Raw genomic sequence first — 19,145 nt, forward strand, 5'->3', positions numbered from 1 at the left:
TTGCAGTATGCTTAAGCACACAGACAAAGCGCACTGTCATACATGCTCAAGATGCTCAGATAACTTTTCTGACACAGGGAGAAAGGGGATGAGCAGATTTCAAATTTGCTCCAGAGGCCATGTAAGCTATCCCTAAAGATGGTAAACACTGCCCCCAGGTGAAGGATGTTAGGAATTTTCTCTCTGCATTTGATTGGAAGCCGTAAACACTATGGTCCTGAGGCGCCCCACACCGCTCCCTTAAAACCCTAAAAATTGGAGGCTTAAGGACTATCATGGGGTGAAGTGGCTTCCAGTGAATGAAAACCACTCCCCCCACTCCTCGAGTAAGGCATGCTCCTAAAGCACATCAACTGATGGGAAATTGGGAGTGTGCCTTTCTCCAGCAAAGGAACAACCTGGAGCCCACTTTAAGCTCCCAATTCCTCCTTTAAAGTCTCACGCAACACCAGCTGCCATTTATTTATTTATTTATTTACTGAATTTATATCGCACCCTTCTTCCCAAAGGAGTCCAGAGCAGCAAACACATCCACAACATTTTTTTGTTTGTTTTTATTTTCCATAGGCCCCTAATAATCAATGATATCAGGCTCATAACAAGGAACCTGGCCTGACACTTGGCGGGTAAAACTGTAACTTCTGACTGTGTCCTGGCTGCTGCTGGACTCTGCGCTTATACAGCCAAACCTCGGTTGTCGAATGTAATTCGTTCTGGAAGCCCATTCGACTTCCGAAATTTTCGACAACAGGTGCAGCTTTCAATTGGTTGCAAGAGCTTCCCTCACTCAAGCAGAAGCCGCGTCAGACATTCAGCTTCCAAAAAGAATGTTCAGACATTCAGCTTCCCAAAAAAATGTTCAAAAACCTGAGCACTTACTTCCGGGTTTTCGGCGTTTGGGAGCCGAAACGTTCTAAAACGGAGGTGTTCAGGAGCCGAGGTTTAACTGTACATCAAGTTATGAAAACAAACAAACAAATCCTTTCTGAAATAACCTGGAATTAGCTCCCTTCTTTAAACGCACTCAATACTTCAAAAATATATACAGAACTGTCTAGCTACAATAAAATATCCAGTTTAAAATAGTTTGGTGCAAACATGACAATAGGACAACTCACTGATTACTTTTGGAACAATTCTATTAAGAACAGGAGAATCAACAAAACTGTACAAACAGGGGAGAAGTTAGCACTCATTGCCGCATTTAGTCCAAATTGAAACATAGGTAGAATTCCCATAGCCTTCAAGCCTTTTTTTCTTTTTTTACCAATGTGCACAAGAAAGCAACCAGCCACTGAAGTCTTGAACAGCCATCCAGCCACTCCTTGGGCTTTCCTCATATCGCCATCTTCTTAAGATGAAAGGAGAAAAAGCCACCAGATGTAGCTAAGCGTGCTGAGGCTCCAAGGGCTACACTAGGGCTGCAAGCGACGCAGGATGCCGGGGAACCCTGAAGTTTGGCAGTGAACACCAAGGCATTGTGGCCTGTGCCCCCTTGGCTAGGGCAGCTGCGAGCGGTATACAGGGTTATTACTTGGGTCCTGGAGGCGTCATCCACCTTCCTCTCTGAAGGAACATTTCCTGAACAGCAAAGAGAGAAAAAAATGACCTTGGGCTATGCAGTTCACAGGATCCAGATTCGGCTCTCTGATCTGGAAATTCCATGGGCCAATTCACACTTGGAAGTGGCAACTTATGTGCTTCCCTGACAAGAGAATACAGGGCTGGCCCAAGACGTTTTGCCACCTGAGGCAAAGCACAAAATGGCACTCCCCTCCGGAATAAATATCGGGATTGGGATCTGCAGATCCTATCACCTAAAGCGGTTGCCTTGCTTTGCCTCAGGCTGGCCCTGACTGAAGAAAAACTTTGCTGGGGAATGAACAATGTAGTCCCATCCCCACTTTTTATTTCATTTGTTAGTCACCCTACACAAAAGCATCTCAAAGTTACTTAACAGATAGAGAAAATAAAAACGTATAAAATCAACTTTAGAAACCAAATTAAAAACAATGTACAATACAAAATTCCTAAAATGATACAATAAGAAGGGCAAATTCTACCCCACTAAAAGATGAGCAGCACAGCAGAGGCTAATTTAGCCACCAAATGCCTGAGTAAATCAAAATGTCTTAGGTGGGTACATAAAAACTGGTGGTGAGGATGCCAGGCATGCACATTTTTATTAGAATATTGTGAAACTGAGCCATGGGAAGCAGCTCCCATGTGGGTGCAGTAATGCACCAACTGCGCCTCGATATGAGCTGCAGGATCCTCCCACATTGTTTCAGTAGGATATGCTGTGCACAAGCAAGCATTCAAAGCACTTAGCCGGTAAGGTTTCCACACTTCTCTCTCTGCTGCAACTTTAATGATGAATGGGGTGTCCACTTCGCCGCTCAGACTTCAAGTGGGACTCTGCGCAGACATTCTTAGGACTTGCAGTTTAATGTCAATAGAGTAGTAAGGGTACTACTTAAACAGGATTAATATAGCCAGATTATGCACTTCAACAGTTTTTGCTTTAAGCAGCCCACAAGTACCGTGTATGGCAGATGGTGATGGAAGTGGTTGGAAACCGTAGCCAGATAATTTCAGATCCAAATCTAATTTGTTCTCCTCTGCTGATTGCTTGGAATGGACAATGGAGATGTAAAACTCTTGCAGCGTTTGTGACAAAGAATCAGATGTAGCTCCAAGAGTGTTTCTTGCCTGTAGTCAAATGGACAGGGAAGAAACCTGATTTAGGGCAAAAGTAAACCCATGTGACCCATGCCACTGTCACAGGCCACTGAAAGGAACCGAGAGTTTATTTTCCTTGATACACAAACAGTACCTGCCACATACACACCGCTATTTGGCAAACTCTGTAAAAAGCAGAGGACATGCAGTGAACACATGTACCCAAACACCAGGAAGGGCTAATCACCACAGGTCTCTATGTGTTTACACTGCGCTAACAAATGCACTTCCTTTTTATATTTCCTTTTTATAATTCACTGGCATTTGTGGAAGCAAGCTAGTCCTTTTCTCCTATTTATCATCTCAATCCATATTTTGGCTACAAAACAGGTTCCCATGACAGAGCTAAGAACACAGAAGCAAGGGGATTGAATTTGTAGGGCACTACTGGTATAAAAAATGGAGACAGAACAGAAGCACTGCAACCATGGTTAACAGGATTCACTCAAACACAGCTGAAAGAATCCATGGCACTGGGAAAGTAGAACATTCAGGGACTCTTTCTTCCCCAGTTTGTACAAACTATGCCAGCCTGCACACAGAAGAAAGGTATGGCGCAAACTTAAACAAACCTGAATACCCACTTCCCATATTGATGTTTAGCACAACTTCCATTTGTCCCTCCTTGCCAGAAGTAGCCTGGAGGTGAATGTTCCTCTTAGCAGCTAGATTGGCTTCTTCTCTATGTTAAGAGAACTGGCCTGACTACCAGCTGAAAGGGGGGTGCTCCTTGCCAGGGATGCAAGCTGTGCCCCCTTGCCAGAAAGTAGCCTGGGAGCAATGCTCCTCCTATGGTCATAAGATTACTTTCTTATTCACAGGAAAGTTGACCTCATTATCATTCCTCAAAGGAGGGTCGTTTCTGCCTGAAATGCTTGTGACTACTTGCTAGACACTAGTTCAGGAGCTATGCCCCTCTTTGCAGTCAGTTCCAGTTTGCTTTTCCATGGGGGAAACAGCAGTAATGTGATAGAAGCTTGTCATCAGGGCCAGATAAGTTGTCAGGTAAACAAATGCTGAATCAGGCTGCTAGCACAATAAAAAAAAAATGTTCAAAACCTTGAAGCAGGCAAGATGGGACTGTGGGGGGGGGGAGCCTCCTCTCACAGAATGGGACCAAGCACAAAGCTATTTTCATAGCCTTGCCTTTCAAGCTAGTGGGAAAAGTAACCCACTCCTGGATAACTACCACCATTAAAGGAGTCAGACAAGAAGATGATGAAAACGCAAGAGCAACAAGGTTTACACAGCTAGCGTTCTGGGGCAACGAAATAGTTGTGCAGAGTTGTCCAAAGCCGCACCTCTGATCTTGGAAAGTCTCACCTAGAATGTTAGCAGAGGACTCACAGGTTCTTTTCTTGGAAGCAATGATGCTTTCAGAAGGGGTGGAGGGAATGTTCGTGCCAAGAAGCTGCATGCTCTTGGAGGGGGTGGGCAACATGCCAGTGGGGGGCAGGGCCAGAGGTAAAAGTGAACAAATGAAAACGATGTATTTGTGCAGTGAGCTAGTTTCCACACGCACTCCTCTCTAGCCTCCATCCAGGGAAACAAGAGGAATGATCAGAGTTCAAGGACACATGCTAGTCAGGCAGTAACACTCAACATGCAAAGCAGTCAGTGAAGGGTGGCTGGACAGAGTGAAAGATAAAACAGACTTGCAGGTCCCCATTAGACCTCTGGGTTCTCCACAACCATGCTAAGATTCAACAAGTATGTAGGGTCTGACAATGTATCTTGGGTTATGCAACCATGCATGCCATCACAATAATGGAATTCATCTGTGCTACTTTAAAGCCGGAAATCAAGTTTACAAGGTAAGCCAACGGAAATGACTATACCTCCATTCTTCCAGATGACTCCACTTTTCTGTTCAGGGGTTCCAGACTCAGACAGTTTGTTCTCTCAACGGGAATGGAAATATCCACATTCTGCCAAAAATGTGTTACACATTTTGTAAGCAAAAGGGCCCCCCCAAAAGTGATGCTCATTGACAGTAAAAGCAAGAGAGGGGTAATTTGAACATAGTTCAGCAAACGTACTGGCAGAAAAAAGTGGTTAGGATAACTAAGATTAAGAAAAGAACTTTCTCTGGTAAGTACAATGGGAGTGGCAAGGAAGGGCTTTATCCTCCCCTAAAACTGGCATATAGCAATAGCCATTCCATCCATCATCATTCCATCTGACCATTTCCCTCCCATCAACACTGAACAACCACCACCTGTTGTGTCAATTCCTGGCTGTGCTGAGTCTCCTCCTCATTCCCTTCATCACTCAAAGAATGGCGGGGAAACACGGTGTTGTCAGGGGACAAAGTATCACAATTTTTCTCTTCTTCATAATGCTTGGAAGGTGTCCAGTTCTCATCCCAGATTTCGTCGCACATATATACTGGCTCGAGAAGCGGCATCTCAGGGTCTGAGCGTGAGCCTGCTGTACCCTAGAAAACGATTCAGAGCCAAGTTACAGTACTGTCAACTTTTAAAAGGAATATTTTTAATTCAACGTACTTTGTTTTAAACAATTCACTTGCTGATAAAACAAAACTGTCTGCTAGAAGGAAAAGAGAGAGGTAGCAAGGTGGCCAGCCAGTCCTTTTAAAGGTACCCACCCCAAACTTTTTACAAGAATCTCACTGGGCCACATGAGATGCTGTAGGACTCCCAAGAGGTACTCACCTCCTCAACGGCAATATTGGCCACTTCACTGCCCCACAAAACAGCTGCCGGCATCAAGAGGCTTGTTTAACACCTTTACCACACACCCCTTTAAACTGCAGTGCAGTTTAAGTTACATGTTAGTGGGATTAGATTGTCCCAATTAAATCTTTGTTTAAACAAATAAACAAATGGAAGGTATTTGTTGAGGTCTCCAAACGAAACTAGTATGGTATCTTAGATCAAAGCGATTCCATTACCCATATTATGTTCTAATGGGTCTTGGAGAAACTCTCCCTGATAACTTTGCTCATGTACTTATTTTAACTGCTTGGATATACTTCACTAGATGAAACATCAATGCTTATTTAAACAGAAAACTCAAAAATCTCCACCTGGGAAAGCACTTCATTGTAGCAAGACCCTGAATCTGGTACTTCTGGAAGGTCACAAAGAGATTCCTGCTTAAGCAAGGGCGTTTCTGCTTTTGTCAAACCAGATTGCTGCTCCCATCCAGGTTTCAGATACAATGTGGAAAAGAATGGCTCTCTGAAATTCTGTTAAAGGCAGGAGAATGAAGAATATTATTTATTTAATAAATTTGTACACAGTTTAAAGAAAAACTCTTACCAAAGTAGTTTACAAGTCATTTGCCAATGCAATGTTAAGATAATATGAAACCAAAAACTCATACGCAGTACAGTATTTCAAAACATTACTAAAAGTCAAGAGGATCAACACTAAGAAATGTTTTGCACCAACCAGCTCGATACTGAAACCTAGAACAAGCAAACCAGGGTTTACAGGTGCTTGATTGCTCTCATTTTCTATCTTCTTACAACTTTGGCTGCTAGAATCAATGGTAACTGAGTCCTTGTTTTTTCTACGTAGCATGCCTCTCCCCACAATCTAGATCTACTGGGTATTTTCTTCCCCTGAAAAGCGCTTCCTGAGAAACTGGTTATATTACAAAAATAAAAATTTGTTGCAGATTGATTATGCATTATCTTACAGTGTTTCTTTTTCAAAAAAGATGTAGGCAACCCTGGTATGTACCCACACTTGCCCAATAACTGTGTGAGTTATACCAAAATCACAATTGCCACTTCTTTATTTCTTATTTGGGGCATTGGCAGGAAGGAAAAGGCATGGCTGGGTTCAAATGTCTATCAAGTAACCACATCTAACCTTGTGGATGGCAGGATCTAGATTCAATCTAGACTGAAAGCAGCATACTGAAGACACACATGAGCAATTTTGGATCCAGAAGAACTTTCTCTGGTAAGTACAATGGGAGTGGCAAGGAAGGGCTTTATCCTCCCTAAAACTGGCATCTAACAATAGCCATTCAATCAACCTACATCAGTGATGGGACTGCATAAACTCACCTAAGGCCAGCAACTTTTAAATTCTTTCCATTCCAGCTGGTCTTTGTAAACAGTCTAGGAACAGCTGGTGTCTGAATTTTCTTTTTTCCCTCCTCCCCACCAAATCCATTCCGTTTTGTGTTGTGTCTTTTATATTATAAACCCAAGGGCAGGGCCACTTTGGAAGTCATTTAATCTGAAGGGAGAGGGGTTACAACCCTCTAAATTTTGCCTGTAAAACCGGGCTGATCGTGGGCTGTCCCAGCTCATGTGATGGGCCAAAAAAAAACCCCTCAACAACTCTTGATCTCTCCCCCTAAATCTTTTTATAATATTTTTAATAAATAAATCTATTGTGCTGGAGAGCACTGCCTCTGGTCTCAGACTTTGGGATAATAAACGGGCTAGAAAGACATGGCTAAGGGATATGAAAAGGCTTTGCAACTTCACCAACAACCCATCTGACCATTTCCCTCCCATCAACACTGAACAACCACCACCTGTTGTGTCAATTCCTGGCTGTGCTGAGTCTCCTCCTCATTCCCTTCATCACTCAAAGAATGGCGGGGAAACACGGTGTTGTCAGGGGACAAAGTATAACAATTTTTCTCTTCTTTATAATGCTTGGAAGGTGTCCAGTTCTCATCCCAGATTTCGTCGCACGTATATACTGGCTCGAGGAGCGGCATCTCAGGGTCTGAGCGTGAGCCTGCTGTACCCTAGAAAACAATTCAGAGCCAAGTTACAGTACTGTCAACTTTTAAAAGGAATATTTTTAATTCAACGTACTTTGTTTTAAACAATTCACTTGCTGATAAAACAAAACTGTCTGCTAGAAGTAAAAGAGAGAGGTAGCAAGGTGGCCAGCCAGTCCTTTTAAAGGTACCCACCCCAAACTTTTTACAAGAATCTCACCGGGCCACATGAGATGCTGTAGGACTCCCAAGAGGTACTCACCTCCTCAACGGCAATATTGGCCACCTCACTGCCCCACAAAACAGCTGCCGGCATCAAGAGGCTTGTTTAACACCTTCACCACACACCTCTTTAAACTGAAGTGCAGTTTAAGTTACATGTTAGTGGGATTAGATTGTCCCAATTAAATCTTTGTTTAAACAAATAAACAAATGGAAGGTATTTGTTGACATCTCCAAACGAAACTAGTATGGTATCTTAGATCAAAGCGATTCCATTACCCATATTATGTTCTAATGGGTCTTGGAGAAACTCTCCCTGTTAACTTTGCTCATGTACTTATTTTAACTGCTTGGATATACTTCACTAGATGCAACATCAATGCTTATTTAAACAGAAAAACTCAAAAATCTCCACCTGGGAAAGCACTTCATTGTAGCAAGACCCTGAATCTGGTACTTCTAGAAGGTCACAAAGAGTTTCCTGCTTAAGCAAGGGCGTTTCTGCTTTTGTCAAACCAAACTGCTGCTCCGGTCCAGGTTTCAGATACAATGTGGAAAAGAATGGCTCTCTGAAATTCTGTTAAAGGCAGGAGAATGAAGAATATTATTTATTTAATAAATTTGTACACAGTTTAAAGAAAAACTCTTACCAAAGTAGTTTACAAGTCATTTGCCAATGCAATGTTTAGATAATATGAAACCAAAAATGCAGGAATAGGAGATGAATTTTGAAAATCATCAGAAGGGATTGATGGAAGTCATAGGCTAACTATAGCCACAAATGTATAAGATGGGGTGGGATGGTTGTTTTGTCTGGAAAGTATGTTAAAACCAATAAAAAAATTATTTTAAAAAGAAAAGAAGGAATAGTTCCAACCAAGGAGGACTGGTAGATAAAACTGATGGAATATGCAGAGACAGCCAAACTTACAGGAAGAAATCAGTAGGAGAAAAAAAAACTAATCAAGATTGGGGTGCTTTAATGACTATTTTAAAAGTTATTGTAAACAACTTAAAGCTTTAGCAGCGTTAACTTAAAGTGAACAGTAAAGAATATGTGAAGAAAGTTTACAGGAAACAAACAATTGAGGCATTTTGTGGATATGCAGAAGTAAAGATAAACAGATGGAACCATGAATGGGGTGGGGGGAAAGTGGATTTGTTCTTATTTTTGGCTTTGTTAATTTGTATGCATTGTTGCAAAATGAAAGATGATAAATAAAATTTATTTCTTAATAAGATTTAACAACCTGGAAATTAACTAAAAATAACTAGTTGTTGTTTTTTTAAAATGTAATAATGCAACTGAATTAAATATAACAATAATAATCATGTGGGTTTTTTCTGGGTCACTGATTTTTAACAAACTTATGATCATCAAACTATGTTTCCACATGCTTTCACATGGTGCTCTCTTAGAAAAAAAAGCATACCATGTCATTCTTTTTAACATCCTTCCACAGACTTAATATTTAGTGCGCATTCTTACAGATAAAAATATTTTTTGGTTTGGTTTAGTTAGCACTAAGAACACTTGGGACGTCCCCATCCCCCCTCAGTTTTCAATGGGTCATCACCACAAATCAGTTTAAGAACCTCATGTCCTTAAGAGATACTTATGCATTTTAACCTTCCCTTAGTGCCTCTGGCAAATATTTGCCCTCACCTTGGAAGGAAGGTTTTCTCTGCAGATGAATGCATGGCCCTTTAATCTCAGTGCATTGTGCAAGTAGATATCTTCGTCAGAGCTGGTGTCACAGAGAAAGAGGTAAAGGATTCCATCTATGTATTCATCCACAACTCCCACAAGCAGCTTCAGATCACACAACCTTTGGAATTCATGTATGTCACTGGCAGTCCAATTGTCCTTGATAAAGAAAGGATAAGGTACAAAGTCAAGCAGAGTTGAAAAACTAATTTCATTTGCTCTGCACATCAAATTCTATCTGATTAGTCTTAATACATTCCAGCTGCTTTTTGTGTTCTCCTTTTGTATGTCGATTTTTTTTTTCTAAAATAGCACTTCAAATCTTATTTATCTTTACTTTCCAAAACACATTTTTCTTATTCACTTATTCTTTGAGCTATTCCACCTTCTGAACTTTAACATTCTGATGTTATCATTGCTCTTAATCCTTCATGACTCTTCTTCAGCCCTAACATCTTGTGATATACAGATATAACTGACAAGTATACCCTTGGTTGCTCCTTTCACTCCAATTAATATGCAACAAGATAGTTCAGTTGATTAGAGCATGCTGATAATGCAAAGGTTGCGGGTTCGATTCCCATGTGGGAAAGCTGCATATTCCTGCATTAGATGATCCTCAGGGTCCCTTCCAACACTATGATTCACTCATCCACTAGATGTAGGGCATGAAGAGAAGCAGTCTCAGCAAATACCTAACCGTTATGAGATTTCCTTAAGTATTTGCCAAAGCTTGAGCACTTTTTGGATGCAACATAAAAATGCTACAACATTGGTAAAAAATGTGCAGTAAACAAATGAACACATACTGTCAGGGACTCAGCGGGAGTGCAGGGAGGAGAGGAGATGGAGAGCGAGGGGGAGCAATCCGAGGGCAGCGTAGGAGAGGATGACAGCAGCCCAATAGATTCCGTGAGCCTCTCCAGCGAATCGGAAGATTCACAGAAGGGGGCGCCGATGGGCAGGGCAAGGGGGGACCCAAGGGGGACACCCCAGAAACAAGGGGCCAGCGGGGACTCCCAGAGCAGCAGTTGGAAATCAGGACCAGCTTCCCCACCAGAGCGTAGTGGGGGGGAGGAGTCCCAGGTATCAGAGCCCACATATTCACCACCAGCGAGAGAAGAGGAGTCAGGGGGGGCCACGCCTCCATCGGAGAGCGAGGGAACGGTCAAGAGGAAAGTTGCAGGCTGGGCGCGCGCGCCAAGTTCAAATGTACAGGCGAGCGGCACAGAAGGTAGCCCGGATAGGGAACCAGGTCCTAAAGCCCGCCGGAAGGAGGGGGAAGAATCATCAGGGTCAGCGTCAGAGGAGTCCAGGAAGGATGAAACCCTAGCGGGCAGGAGGGCCCAGAGGAGAAAGGAACTTAGGAAGAGGTGGAGCAAGGTGAGAGTCTTAAACTGGTGTGGAAGGGGCGGAGACTCAGACGGGACTTCGCCGGTCTAAGGTCGAGACGTAGAGCTGCGCGCTGCGGCTTTAAAATGGAAACTGAACCTCAATAAAGACTTTTGTACATAACTACAGCCTAGCGTTGGTCCTCTGTGAGCTGGGACCTGGAGGCAGCTCTGACACATACGTTAAAGTTTAAAACAAGAACAGAAAACAAAAGCCAGCTTATTTTTAAGTTGTTCCCAAACATCTAGGGTAAGGCTAGTTGAAAAAATAATACATATATACATACCTCTGTAGGTCTCACCCAAGCTAAGGAACAAGGGATTGCTTGAGCAGGAAGTTTTGCATAACAAGACCTGCAACAAGAACAAGGTAATTCGCAGGGCCACTTTTGACTTGCTGCCCCAAGCCAAGTAGTCTTGCATCAAACTGGATAATGAACAAAGCGTTGACATTTGGCATTTCCCACGAAAGAAAGTAAGCAAGACTGAGTCCACACAAAGGTGGATTTGATTTAAATCACGATTTAAATCACTAGTCAGTAAGACTTGATTTAACTCACTTTCTTTACAGAAAGACTCATTCTTGCTGGTATCATCTTAATATTTACAAGTAGAGGAAGGTTTCATTTTTTGTGTGATAAGTTTTCAGAGTAGTTTTTACAGTTATATCAAAAATTACTGATTTGGTTATACTATTAGAAGTACATAGATAATTATGAAATTATTGTGTGGGTTAATAAGTTAACTGTTTATATTTGGACTTTTTAAACAATTTATTTAACTAAAACAATAACATTATAGCATATGTGTCTATGTTTGTAAACTGATGTGGTTAAACAATTTTTTAAAAACTTAAAACTTAAAACAAATCCTTATTTCCTGATGAATAGCCTTTGGACTATACAGGGGTTCAGCAAACTTTTTCAGCAGGGGACCGGTCCACTGTCCCTCAGAGCTTGTGAGGGGCAGGACTATATTTTGGAAGAAAAAAAAATGAACGAATTTCTATGCCCACAAATAGCCCCGAGATGCATTTTAAATAAAAGCACACATTCCACTCATGTAAAAACATGCTGATTCCTGGAACATCCGCGGGCTGGATTTAGTAGGCAATTGGGCCGGATCCAGCCCCCGGGCCTTAGTTTGCCTATTTAGCATAAGTGGATTTTCACCCACTTATGCTAAATAGCAAGAGTCATTTTGCACTGTACTGTCTGCGTTCCCAAACGTTATTTTACTGCCTATGACAGAGGGCAAGTCAGTTTTGAAAGAACTTTGGATTTTAGGTATGAGATGACAAGATGTGGGAACTGATACGTAAGTGCTACCTTTGAAATCAGCCTTGGATGGTGTGGGTATGTGAAGTGGGGGCAGGCAGGCAGGGAGACAGAGAAAGTGAAAAGAATGTTGAGTGAATGGACTTGGGTGTGAGAGGAAGGAAGGGTGTGTGGGATTTGCGTATGAGAGCATAAGAGTCATCTCTGCTGAATGAGGTCAATGACCCATCTAATGAGCATCCTGTTCTTACAGTGGCTTTTGGGAAGTCTGCAAGCAGGACCCGAGTGCAGCAACTCGTATCCAGGAACAGACTGCCTCTGAAAGTGGAGGTAGAACATAATCTTATCCTCCATTAATTTTTCTGAGAGCAAGAGTAGAAAAGAAAGAGGTCCCACCATCCACCAGTTCTCAGCCGATAAGCATTCCCTGCCTAGCACACGATTTACTTACTTCAGAAACCTCAGCGAGGATTTCTGGGCAGTCCTCGTACTTCCAAAGTCCGGGTAAAACACTTCCACTTCCTGGTCATTGAGCACTCGATGAATGATAACTCTGTACCACCATTTGTCTTCCGAATTTTTTATACAACAAAGCTGACCAGGACTGATTGAGGCTTCGGGCATGATGTATCGGTCAGCTACATGTTTACTAGAATAGCATAGTCTGAAATACAGGATCCAAGTGGGTCACTAACAGTACAATCCTATGGCTAAGTAGCAGACATTTGAAGTCTTAAAAAACTTTTGAGTCTCAGATATCCCTATACCATTATTAATCTGCATTGAGATCTGCAAGAGAAGTCATCCCTGTGGATGGGACGAGTATACCATGCAGTGACCACAGACAGGGTCTTATCTGTGGTGGCTATAGAACTCCTACAACTGGCATAGAAGCAGATCCAGGAGCAGATGACAGGGTGGGGACATTTGCGCTTAGCAGGGGTTGGACTAAATTATTATTATTATTTCTTATTTATACCCCGCCCATCTGGCTGGGCTTCCCCAGCCACTCTGGGCGGCTCCCAACCGAATGTTAAAAACACAATACAGCATGAAACATTAAAAACTTCCCTAAACAGGGCTGCCTTCAGCTGTCTTTTAAAAGTAAGATAGTTGCTTATTTCCTTGACATCTGATGGGAGGGTGTTCCACAGGGCGGGCGCCACTACCAAGAAGGCCCTTTGCCTGGTTCCCTGTAACTTCACTTCTTGCAATGAGGGAACCACCAGAAGGCCCTCGGCATTGGACCTCAGTGTCCGGGCTGAATGATGGGGTTGGAGATGATCCTTCAGGTATACAGGACCGAGGCCATTTAGGTCAGCACCTCCTTCTTCTTCCTCTACAATTTCATGATTCTATGATTCATCTGTTGTTCAGTTGCTTGTGTCACTGTTGCACTCTGGCAGGTAGGTAAAGGGGCAAGGAGGCTGTAGTGAAAACACTAGTGTGTTTGCACTGCACTGACTTTGTCCCTCCTCTTCCCTGCCTGAGTCTGCAGAGCAATGAGGACAACTGGAGGACAGGTGAACACTGCTGACTCTCCCTATGATTACATAGACTGCTTGGGTGGCAGCTGAGTTGGGTGACTGCTTGGGTGGCACCTGTTCACCCAGGCTTTTATAGGGGATTGACAAGATGGCACCAACCCAAAGAGATATGGGAAGTTTCATTGGTTGGATGCATTAAACATCTGCTAAAACCCCATTTGTTTGTTCAGCCCTATTTTGATATTTAGAAGGGTTTTCTGTTCAGCTGATTATCGTGCTGCTTCAATAAAATAAAATACTAAAACCATGCACACTGAAGTGTATACATCAAAGAATACCCTTGCCAAGAAACAGGGTAAAGTTTTTGCACATGAGTTTCAACAGACCATAAGCACACCCAATACCAAACTGGGTTCTCTTTTCTCCCTGCAATTCTAGCTCATATACAATGAAAAGCCCAGACCGAAATGGGTAAGTTCCCCCTCACCTCATTTCCAACATCATGTTTTCTAACTTCACTGACGTTTCTGCACTGTAGAGTCGGACGTAGAATTGCGAAGGAGAGACAATGTATTCCACAAATAGTCCCACCAAAGCACTGGTGTCAAGCTGGGGAAGGCTGTAAAGGCTTCTGTCTTGGACGGCATCTGGCGGGATTTCATTTTCCATGATCTCTTGAATAATGTGAGTATCTTCAATACCCAGGTGCTGCAAACATAAGGAAAGTAAAAGGAAGTCATTCTGATCCAAGCAGTACAGCAGATTCATCCGGGCCACTCAAGAGATTTCCAGGGCTGGAAAATCCCAAGTACTTGACTACACGGGAATCCAAAACACTTTCCTAGTCTTCCAAGTCTCCATCCCAACAGCAATGAGTCTGGATGCCCTAACATGCAACAAAAAGTGCCACACAGGAGTCGGTGGAGGAAGATTGGAAGAAATTTAAAGACTACTTACAGAAACATTGTAAAATGAATGAATGTTAGAAGGATGTTGGAATGAAGTTACATGGCCTTAGCAGAAATGTTATAAAGAATTAAGCATAATAGATTGTAATTGGATTAAAGGAAAAAATAATGTTAGAATTGGTTAAGTTAAATGATAGGACAGAAGTTTGAGAAAGATGGAAAGGATTTGCTGAAACAATTAATCGAAGTGGAATACAAAAAAGGGAGGTGTGATGAGGTCGCTGAAACAAGTAAAAGAAAGTTAATAATTGAAAGTATAGGTTATGTGTTTTTTATTGTTTTTTTTGTTATGCATATGTAATATTTTTGTTTCTATATTGTATTGTATGGTTTTGTTATGTTTAACTTTTTTTCTTTTTCCTTTCTGTAACTTTCAAAATTTTAATAAATATTATTTAAAAAGAAAAAACAAAAAGTGCCACACAGACAACCCTAACTCCATTACATCCCTTCCTGATTTTCCATACCCTCAGTAAATAATTCCTCTATGACATGGTTCTGCTGAAACATCAAAGCATCTCTCGCTCACATTTTCCTCACTTACTTACGTGTTTATATACTTATATCCCATTTTCCCAGGCAAAAACACTGCAAAGCAGCTTGGAGTATCACCAAACTAATATAAACACAATGTAAATAAACATTCATAAAACAATTTTAAAATGCAAACCAGACAGATTTTTGAAAAACAAACAAAGGTAGGCGAGGCAGAGGTAGGGGGAAATTCTAATTGTGGGGGTGGGGCTATGGCTGAATACAGCCTGGAAACTTCTGTTACTTCAGAATTTGGTTGAGAAAAAGCTAACTGAGATTGTATGAAATTAGTGTATCACACCAATGCTTTGTCGTCTTCACTGGCTCCCAGATTATTCCCAGACCCAATCGAAGGTGCTGGACCTTTAAAGAGCAGTTTGGACCAGGGCACCTGAAGCACGCTTACTCGCAACACATGCCTACCAACCTAGATTTAGAGATCTTTTCAGAAGTCCTACTCCAAATGAGATGTGGCAGTTGGCTACATCTCAGTGGTAGCACTCACTGTAGAATTATCTTCCCAAGGGAGACCAGGGAGAAGAGTTGGTGGAGGAAGATTGGAAGAAATTTAAAGACTATTTACAGAAACATTGTAAAATTAATAACTGTTAGAAGGATGTTGGAATAATATTATATGATTTTAGCAGAAATGATATAAAGGATTTGGGAATAATTGACTGTTAATTGGTGAAAGAAGGAAAAGTAAAGTTACATTATATTAAGATAATTTACAGGATAAAAACTTTAAAAGAGGGAAAGGATTTGCTGAAATGGATAATTGACCTAGAATACAAAAAAGGGAGGTGTGAGGAGGTCAAGGAAATAAGCTAATGAAAGATAAGTAATGAGGAGATTTGATATATTTTTCTTTGTCTTTTTGTTTTTGTTTAATGGATTTTATTTTTCTGTTTTCTTATATTGTGATGTGTTGTTTTGTTTTTGTTTAATGTGGTATTTTTACTTTTTCTTCCTGTAACCTCTAAAATTTTAATAAATATTATTTTTTTAAAAAAAGAATTATCTTCCCAAGGAACTTTACCTGAAACCTACTGACAAAATGTGCATTCTTAAACTATATTATACTTTTGGTTTTTAATTTGATTTTTTTGTTGTTGTGAGTTGTCTTGAGCACTTAAATTGCAGGATGGCTTGCAAAACTCTGTTAGCAAGTAATGATTAAATAAACAAAGCTAATATATTAAACAATAAGGCACATTTTAATATCACTGGTTAAAGGAAAGCCTTAAATCTAATTTTGGTAACAGGTTAATAAATATTTGTTACAAGTTCCTATTGAACGAGTTTTAAAAAAACTAAAATAAGGAAGCAGCTGTGATCTATAGAGATGGATAACCACACAAGGGGCTTGGGCTTCTCAAGCAGAATTTTTAATTTCTTCTTTGAAAAGTCTTTCATCTCATGTCACAACAATCTGCTTTTCAAACTCTCCTTAGTTTCAGAGTTTGCCATGCAGCAGTGGAAGGGAGCAGACTACTCTTCAAGAAAATGAATCTATAGCCCCTGAATCTACTAAGTCAGAACTTGTACAGTTCCTTATATCCTTGCTAACAAAATTTGAAACAGTGAAATCAATGTAAAAATTGCTCTGACCGTCAAGACGGGAGAGTAAAAGCAGGTATTTACAGCCCTAGATGTAAAGTATAAAAATTAGTTGTGTTAGTGGCTATGGATATTATGCTTCTTAATATATGTTCATGTGTTATGTTCTGATCTGGATGAATTCTAAGGTTAGTATAGCTCATCCATGTTTCTTGTGTGGGTGTACTAGAGTAAAGATATAAAGGGAGAGTCTTGCTGCGATCTATAAGCCAGTAGGTGGTGGAAGCAGGTATTTTAATGGACATATGGACTTGGAGTAACTCACCTAGTGACCTCCTGGAAAAAACGCCTTGTAAGGAACCTTGGGGAGACCACAACTGATTTCAAAATAAAATATTTTAAAGCTTGTTAAAGCCTCAATGGCACACTGGGCAACAGATATAGGACACAATATAGATTTTGAACTGTGGGGAAAACTTGGAAAAGTGACTTGAAGTTTACAGCATGTTATTCTTTGAAGGAGAACTACCTGAAAATGATTCACAGATGGTATTTAACTCTGAGTAGGCTTGCTAAGATGTGTAAGACTGAATCAGATAAGTGCTGGAGATGCAAAGAATTGGAGGGAACGTTCTTTCATACGTGGTGGACTTGTAAAAGGGCAAAAGAATATTGGGAAATGATCCATAATGAACTGAAAAACATGTTTAAAAGTACTTTCCCCCCCCCAAAACCAGAGTCCTTTCTGTTGGGGATAATTCAGACTGAAATTCCCAGGTGTCAAAAAAAGGTTATTTATTTTATGCCACTGCTGTGGCTCATGTTTTGTTAGCCCCAAAATGGAAAACAAGCGCGTTCCCAACTAAAGAAGAATGGGAACTTGACAGAATATGTACAACTTGCAGACTTAACATATAGAATAAGAGAATAAGAAGAGCATACGTTTAAAGAAGATTGGAAAATGTTTACTGAATATATGGGAAATAATTGTGTACAGCTGAAAACGCTGGCAGCATTAAGTTAAATTCAACAATCTAAATGTTGATGGAGGCAATAACGGAATACTGAAAGGTATAGTTTTTGTAAAATATGCAGGGATTTATGATATGTAAAATGAACCAGGGAAAGAGAAGAAGTCACATCACTGATATCTTAAGGATGTAAAATGAGTATGTTAAATTGTAAAACAGAAAAATTAATAAAAATTCTATACAAAAACAACTGATTTCAAAATAAAATAAATACAATCCACTGTTAGTCGTCTCTTGATATCTGTCCAACAGTTGTAAAACATGACGCTACTTGTTAACCATGATACCACGGCAATGTCAGCCTACCGGTGTCGTCATCTTCGTTACTACACTAAGTTTCACATCTGGAGCCTTAGATTCCTCCAGAGGAAAATTCCAGCTTAGCAGCTCATGCACATCTGGTGTCTCTTCATGTGCTAAGGAGTCAGGCAGGGCAATCTTATCACTTGAATGCTCATCTGTAGGAAAAACAGATACTTACGTTTAGAAGGCAAACACACAACCTTCATTTTAAAAAGTCTGAATTGGCAGTTCCCAAAGTTCAAGCCCAAAGGAGGAAGTTTGCATTCAAGAATCATATATCACAGAGGCAAGGCCAAACTACACGTAACGATAGTTATATGTTTTAAAGAAACATGTTTCAACTGCCATTTTCACCCGAGGTACCACTGTACTTGGAAATTGGGATGGCATGCGATAACATATTGTGTGCCAAGGGAAAAACAATAGGGGCCTATCAACACACCTTTGGTATAAATTATAGTCTATTGCAACCCAAATGCAAACTTGCTTTATCAAATGGCATGGGTTAAGCAGTTTGTTGGAGCCCAATCCAACCTGCCACCTTGGAAGTATCTGCAAAGGCAGTGTTCCCCACTTACCATCTCTTATGCGCTGTGACTCAATGTCAAAGATGCGCCAGTCTTGTTCCCCTTCTTTGCATTCAATATGGAGAACATCACTAAGGGCACCAACCAGTTCCATCAGGTTTAAGAAACCTAGTTTCTTTACTGCCAGTATTTCTTTAAAATGTCGCTAGATATAAAGAAAATCTGATTAATCAAAGCAAAAAGGACGTCGTGCAATATTATTCCTTTGGACTTGCAATAGCTATACTAACAGCAATAAAAAATAGGTACTTTTTGGAAGCTTAAAAGCTCTCCAAAACATTTAGTTCAAGTGCTGCTCAAGAAGGAAATGGGCAGCAAGTGGGGTGGAGAAAAGGGAAAATATTGAATTTGAACTTTTCGTAGGAAATCTCTTTGAATCTGATCCATAAAACTGGAAAGTATCTCCATTTTCACCCAGAGAATATAACCCAGTAAAATTTCTTGTCTGTTTTGTTCACTTTTGGTCAACGCTGAACAATATTTTAGCCTACTAAATTGAAATTCGAATCAGAGATTTAACTAAGCAAAAGAAAAGGAAGATTAGAAGAACTTCCCTCACCCCCCCAAAAAAATAGAGTAAGATTACAGGGTAAAGGTAAAGGTAAAGGTACCCCTGCCC

General features: G+C 40.8%; 1 protein-coding gene across 6 annotated transcripts in view; it reads right to left on the reverse strand.

The window, feature by feature from the left end:
* Positions 1 to 1,121: 1,121 nt before the first annotated feature.
* The window catches only part of TDRD5 (tudor domain containing 5), a 30,551-nt gene continuing 12,527 nt past the window's right edge, over positions 1,122 to 19,145 (reverse strand). For 4 of the 6 annotated variants that reach the window (XM_079981203.1, XM_079981202.1, XM_079981201.1 and 1 more), the window contains 13 exons: positions 18,518 to 18,671; positions 17,943 to 18,094; positions 14,031 to 14,251; positions 12,508 to 12,720; positions 11,067 to 11,133; positions 9,347 to 9,547; positions 8,096 to 8,257; positions 7,264 to 7,482; positions 5,792 to 5,953; positions 4,961 to 5,179; positions 4,581 to 4,670; positions 2,544 to 2,712; positions 1,122 to 1,581 (listed from right to left, as the gene is read on the reverse strand). In XM_079981203.1, the coding sequence (XP_079837329.1) occupies positions 1,337 to 1,581; positions 2,544 to 2,712; positions 4,581 to 4,670; positions 4,961 to 5,179; positions 5,792 to 5,953; positions 7,264 to 7,482; positions 8,096 to 8,257; positions 9,347 to 9,547; positions 11,067 to 11,133; positions 12,508 to 12,720; positions 14,031 to 14,251; positions 17,943 to 18,094; positions 18,518 to 18,671 (2,274 nt within the window). In that variant the 3' untranslated portion in view covers positions 1,122 to 1,336. The remainder of the gene's footprint in view (positions 1,582 to 2,543; positions 2,713 to 4,580; positions 4,671 to 4,960; positions 5,180 to 5,791; positions 5,954 to 7,263; positions 7,483 to 8,095; positions 8,258 to 9,346; positions 9,548 to 11,066; positions 11,134 to 12,507; positions 12,721 to 14,030; positions 14,252 to 17,942; positions 18,095 to 18,517; positions 18,672 to 19,145) is intronic. The other 2 variants (XM_079981205.1, XM_079981206.1) reach the window with 2 other exon arrangements.

The sequence above is a fragment of the Podarcis cretensis genome, assembly GCF_951804945.1.
Source record: "Podarcis cretensis genome assembly, chromosome: 6".
Lineage (NCBI taxonomy): Eukaryota > Metazoa > Chordata > Lepidosauria > Squamata > Lacertidae > Podarcis > Podarcis cretensis.